The following is a 6,058-nucleotide window of genomic DNA, read 5'->3' on the forward strand; positions in this document are numbered from 1 at the left end:
TTCATGATGATCACAATTAGAAGTTGTATTGAAATTATATAGATAATCAAAAGCTTGAAAAAGCTAATTGCACAATAATGTTTATTATTTTTTATATAAATTATGGCAATAAAATATGACAGCATTCACAACTAGTACAATTAAATTCAATTGATTTTTATATAACATCTTTCATAACAAGGTTGACCTGAGGCACTTAACATAGCTGGGTGATGATAGATGATGTGAAAGAGTAAAAGCCAGAAGATAACTGAGGAGAGGAACCAAAAACTCCTTAGTTAGGAGGAAAAAAAAACCTCTAGGGGTCCAAGATCAACTGGCAGCCCAACCCCTCTGGGTATGCTAACATAATACAATTAGAAAAATAGTTTGGAGGTTTTTCTGTATTATTGATTTCTTCTTCCAAAGGTGTTAGGCAGGTGAAAATTTGTGATTTCGTCCTGAGCCACGGCACTGTCGTCGTGGTCATCACACCTCTTCATGTACATCCTTGCATCTTTTCTGGTAGTGAATGGCAGGTGACAGCTACAAAAAATAGCATATGCATAATCATTATGATTGTGTTGACAACAAAATTAAAAAATAAAAGCCTAAGGAACTCTGTGCATTAATATTTCTAATATTCACAATTGTGAATCATTTAAAAAACGAATACAGTACAATTAGGCTGTGAAACTGATCAAATGCCATAAGCCCTATTCAAATTCGTGACTGAATTTCCAGGATGGAGACAATTTTATTTTATTCTGTTTAAGAAACTGATCTCTGTCGTAACTAGAAATCCCAGCTCAGTGATAGAAACTAGCCATGTTGGCAGATTATTGCTTTACAGTTTAAAAAGTAATTAATTAATGTGGTCACAAATAATATCTTGGCTTTCAGACCATAATATGCTTTTAACAGTTTACTGAAAAAATGTTTCCTGCAGTTTAGCTCCAAAATGAAAATGAAATGGTTTCATTTTGTGTATGTCAAGGGTGTCCACTTTATAGAAATTCAATTTTAAAACATTGTTGAAATGACAAACCACTGGAAATACAGGTCTATCTAACCTCTAACTCATTAACAATGTTCATTGCTGTTGTCCTTAAACTTTTCAGAAATTTTAATTAAGAAAATAAAGCAATTGTTCCCTAGACTCATCTTTTGTGTTCTGTTCGCTGTGAATCAGAAAGGTGCTGTTCTTGAAGTCCAGTCAGTCTCTGTTATCTTTCTTCCCAAGAGGAATTCCATCTAATTCCATCAAACTTCTTTTTCTTCTGCTCGCCTAAGGATGAACTGAAATGAAGCAATTAGTATTTCAGTGGCAGAAAATAGGCTGTCATATATACCTCTCCAGTGCTTTTGATGCACAAATGGTGTCCTGCCGAAACATTCTTCTGTTTGGTAATGTTGGGCAGTTTCAAAAGAAGCTTATCAAAAATCTATTTTGTAGATAATGAAAGAAAATAATAAAATCAGAGTAAGAATTATTATCCAGACTTATCTTTCTGTTCTCTTTCAATAAGAACGGTGTCATTAATGAAGTCCAGTCGGTCTCATTCCTTCTCTCTTCCCAAGAGGCTGCCCGTCTAATGCTGCTGAAAACTCCATTGTCCATTCTGGGAATGCTGTGCTGTTCAGATAGTGTCAACAAATTTAAGAAATGGTTCACATCTTTAAATCTTTTTTTGTTTTGTTTAAAGCATGTGGCATTTTTTAGCAGTAACAAATGGAACAGGAACAGGAGCAGGAAGCTAAAAACACAACGGAGCCAGGCACAACCAGGACCCGGGCTCACACGATGCGGAGATCAGGTGCAGAGCCTCGAGTGAAGTGAGCACCTGGCTTTTAAAGTTGAACTGAAACAGGGTAGGAACAAGGAACAGATGCGGGGAATGAGGCAAATCAGGAAGGGCTGGAGCGCCCTTAAGAGTAGGGGTTTGTGATTGTGATACAGGTTGGCATATTTATTTTATTTTATTAGGTAGATTCTTTTCAACATGCTTTTACATAATATGTTGTAACAATGATTTCAAAAAGAAACTACAGAAGCCTTACAAATTAAAAATATCTCACCGTGCCAATGTGTCTTCAGGCTTCCCATGTACAAAAAGGCCCAAGGACTCCAGCAGTCTTACAACCACTGTCCTGTTTGCCTCACCAGACACGATCTCTATTCTGTTGTAATCCACGATGACCCCGTTTTTCAGGTGATTTATCATGTCCTTCCTCGCCTGTTGAGAGGTCATCCTGATCTCCTCTGCCGTGGAGAGGCAGAGGAGATAAAAGCTTTATTTTATGATCATTCGTCCAACCACTCCAGAGATTGTCCTTCTCCATTAAACGACTTCCTGGAGACACCGTAATCATATAGGAGCTCTTCTCCCACTACAATCTCTCTTTTTGCCAAGAACAGAATTGTTATGTCAGTCTTTTCGTCAATTACAAAAGATTCTTTAATTGGTCTGAGGTTGGCTTTTTTGTTTGAATGATTTATGCGCCTTCCAATTGTGTCCATATCCGGGTGGCAGGTGCAGTGTTCTTCACGCGAATCAATGCACATTTTTTGTTTAGGTCCATCAAAAAAGAATAGATATCCCATGTCTCCTTCTGCCATCTGTGCCATTAGGGCTTCTCCAGCTGTCTTTGTGATAACCTTGCCATGGTAATCACATACCACCTCTCCCTTCTGGAAACGCCTGGAAGTTATAACCTTCTTCCCTTTCACAGGATCGTCAACGATGTGCAGGCCTCTCCAGGTTTGGAGTTTTACCAGATTTTCAATGTCCTTGCCATTTGGTTGGACTTCTACATGCGGCTTCCAGTTCTGAAGTACCTCGGACACAGCTGGTGTATTGGTTGACCATCCCATTTTTTCTATATAATGGGTCACTTGGCTTTCTGTTGGTAACCGTCTATTGTATTGATCTGTAGTGAGATATCAGAAATCCACCCAAAGAATATATCCAGTAATAGACTCTTGAAATATTACTCTTTAAAAAGGGAAGAAATCCTGTTCTTACCGAATATGTTCTGTTGCCTCCTTTTCCTCTGCTCAGCTCTCCATCTATTGTAACAGTGGCGATCGTGAATGCCGGTCACTCTCAGGCGCTCTTTCTTTCTAGGAGGCTGCCCATCTAATGTCACGGGAAAAATCTGTATCAGCTTCTGGAAGGCTGCAGCATCATCCATCTTTGGGCATCTATATGCAGCAGCTGCCACAGTGGACCTATTTATAAAAAGAAAACTTAAATATCTCAGATCTAAGACAGAGTGGCTAAAAGGTAACTGAAAGAGGGATATTGAATTAAAACTTACCGTATAGCAGCTGTACGTTCTTGTCCATAGCCTGAAGATTGCTCTCCTGATGATGAACTGAAGTTTAAAAAAATATGAGAAATTTATGTTTATCCTAAATATTGACTTTCAAATACTGAATTTGGATATCACTGTGACACTTACAGAGATCCTGCTTCTACAATGCCATGAATTAGTTCGCTGGCTGAGCACATGTCCTCATCTGTCAGCCTTCTGGCTAGGTTTTCAACAGTTCCATTTGAAACACCTAAATAATCATTCAGGACAGTTTTCTGATCAATAGGTAGCTTCTTTATTTCCATTTCAAATGCCCTTCTTGCAACATAGCAAGTAATCAGTGGTAGGTGGTACCTGCAAAACAAACATATATAAAATAGTTGTTTTCAAGCCACAGAAAAGTAAAAAGAAAATACATCAAAATAATTATATAATTCAATTTACTTCTCATGCAGTCTTCGCAGATCATAGGTAGGATTGTGAACTGGTTCTCCTCCTGCATACACAAAAAAATGTTCTATTTCCATCCTGCAGTTTGCATCACAGCGTAAGTTAATGAAGTAGCAGTGAAACATCTGAGAAAATAAAAAAAATAAAAATGCAGTTTAAATGCAGTATTCTTCACATACCATTGAATGCTAAAGACAGTTTTTAGCAATGAAATATCAAAATATAACCTTCAACTCACCTTTTCCTCTTCTTCATTTAGTGCAAAGGAAGCTAGTCGCTGAGTTGCAGCCATGCGCTCTTTGACAGAGATTATTACCCTGTTTTGCCCACTTTTATTCACAACAATTTTTCGCCGTATCCAATCCAGGACCTGAATTCAGAAGATTTTTTTAGTACAAATATTAATTAAAAACAATTTCTCGAAAAGAACATCTATAATCAAAATTCTTGGTTGTATGAAGGGATGCTTACTGTCATATTCTTTACCACCCCTGGGCGCTGAAGGTGCTTCAGCTGGAGAATGGCCTGCAGGTAAAGCATCACAACAATCCGTTCACTTGTGGTGATGTCTGCAGAGGCGTGTGTCTTGCCCAGTATCCGCTGCACATCTTTCTTTGCAACACTCAACACCTTCAAGCAATCGCTTAGTTTAGGTGGAGGACTCTGCAGCTGTGTTAGTCTGGGGGAGAGAGAACAATACTATCAGCCTCCAAAAGGCAAAATTCATGTGTTTGAATAGAAAAGCAAGTACAAGTTGAACCAACATTTAATAAGTAAAGTACCTCTTTCTGGTTATTTCCTGTCTGACACTCTTGTTGTTTCTCTTTTTTATATCCTTTAGATTGCTCTGGAAGTCTATTAAACTCTTAGCTAGACTGGGATCCTCCACTTGCAGGTTAGTGTTTTTTCGGATGAAGAGCAGGAATCTGCTGATATTAATGATATAACCTGCAATGGTCTGGTGAGACAACCCAGTCATCTTCAACTGGGAAACAAATGTCTGCATTTTGGAAAGGTCCTTCAGAAAACTTAAGGAAACATCTGATGGATCCATAAAAAACAGGAACCTGGAGACATTTTCAACCTGAAAAACATATATAGAGAAAGTCATTATTTTTATGACCAACATCCTGTGAAGTTTAAGCCGAGTAAAACCATGTACCAAATACCTACCTCCTTGGAGCAGTTTACCATTCCCAGGCCCTGGATAAGGTATTGTTTAAAGCCAGCCAGGAGAGGAGAATCAAGAGAGTGTTTTCTGTAAAGTCCAGCCAGGGCAACTCTTTTTCGGAGAGCTTTTAGATTACCTTTAACTGACACCCTGTAGATATAAGACACATGGACAATTACATGTATTATAAGTGTTTCCGTTTTCTTAGTTGGCTTCTGGGAGAAAATGGCTTTAGATGTGGCCCTGTGTGAATGTGTATATCTACCAATTCACTGACATCCCAATTAAGGCTACATTTTTTCTTGCCTCTGTGAAACAAAATCTAATTTTATACATACAACGTGCAAATAAAAAATAAAGCACTAGAAACCCTATTGAGCAGAGAGTCTTACTGTTCCCCATCTTCCCCTTCCTCCTCCGCTTCTGCTTCAGTTTCTGGAGCAGCCTCTGGCATCTCTTCCTCCTGGACAGTGGCCTCTTGCTCAGGGCCGCTGGAATGCAGGTAGATTCTTTTCAACATGCTTTTACATAATATGTTGTAACAGTGATTTCAAAAAGAAACTACAGAAGCCTTACATATTAAAAATATCTCACCGTGCCAATGTGTCTTCAGGCTTCCCACGTACAAAAAGGCCCGAGGACTCTAGCAGTCTTACAACCGCTATCCTGTTTGCCTCACCAGACACAATTTCTATTCTGTGGTAATCCACGATGACCCCGTTCTTCAGGTGATTCATCATGTCCTCCCTCGCCTGTTGAGAGGCCATCCTGATCTCTTCTGCCGTGGCGTGCTTCATACACGCCCTCTTCAAGTGAGCAGGAAGCTGATCAAAAGTATTCAGGCACATCTTGCACACCAGGGGAATCCTCGCGGGTTTCCTTTGAAAATAAATTATACCATCTGTGTATAGAAACAAGCTAAGACTGATTTCTTAAATTATCCTTAATTTTCTCTCTCATAGTTTGAGCATAATGATTTCATTGTATTTATATAAGAATTGGTCATTGCTCCAAAATAAATAATGGTTTCATAAAAAAGTGAACACTTACTTGGTCTCAGTCACAGACTTTCCAATAGGAGCCATTGTGGAGTTCAGCAACTGCAGGTCCTAGAAGTGGGGAAGGAATTTTAAAAGAGAA

The 6,058-nt window shown here is 38.8% G+C and overlaps 1 protein-coding gene across 1 annotated transcript; it reads right to left on the bottom strand.

Moving 5' to 3' along the window:
- Positions 1-2,284: 2,284 nt before the first annotated feature.
- LOC148809371 (uncharacterized) lies at positions 2,285-5,715 on the bottom strand. Its single transcript, XM_088909274.1, has 7 exons — positions 5,513-5,715; positions 4,921-5,068; positions 4,530-4,705; positions 4,305-4,426; positions 3,301-3,357; positions 3,006-3,197; positions 2,285-2,910 (listed from the first exon to the last, which is right to left on the bottom strand). The coding sequence occupies exons 1-7, from the start codon at positions 5,713-5,715 to the stop codon at positions 2,285-2,287; spliced, it is 1,524 nt and encodes a 507-aa protein (XP_088765400.1).
- Positions 5,716-6,058: the final 343 nt, after the last annotated feature.

The sequence above is a fragment of the Atractosteus spatula genome, unplaced genomic scaffold (assembly GCF_055471065.1).
Source record: "Atractosteus spatula isolate fAtrSpa1 unplaced genomic scaffold, fAtrSpa1.hap1 Scaffold_143, whole genome shotgun sequence".
Lineage (NCBI taxonomy): Eukaryota > Metazoa > Chordata > Actinopteri > Semionotiformes > Lepisosteidae > Atractosteus > Atractosteus spatula.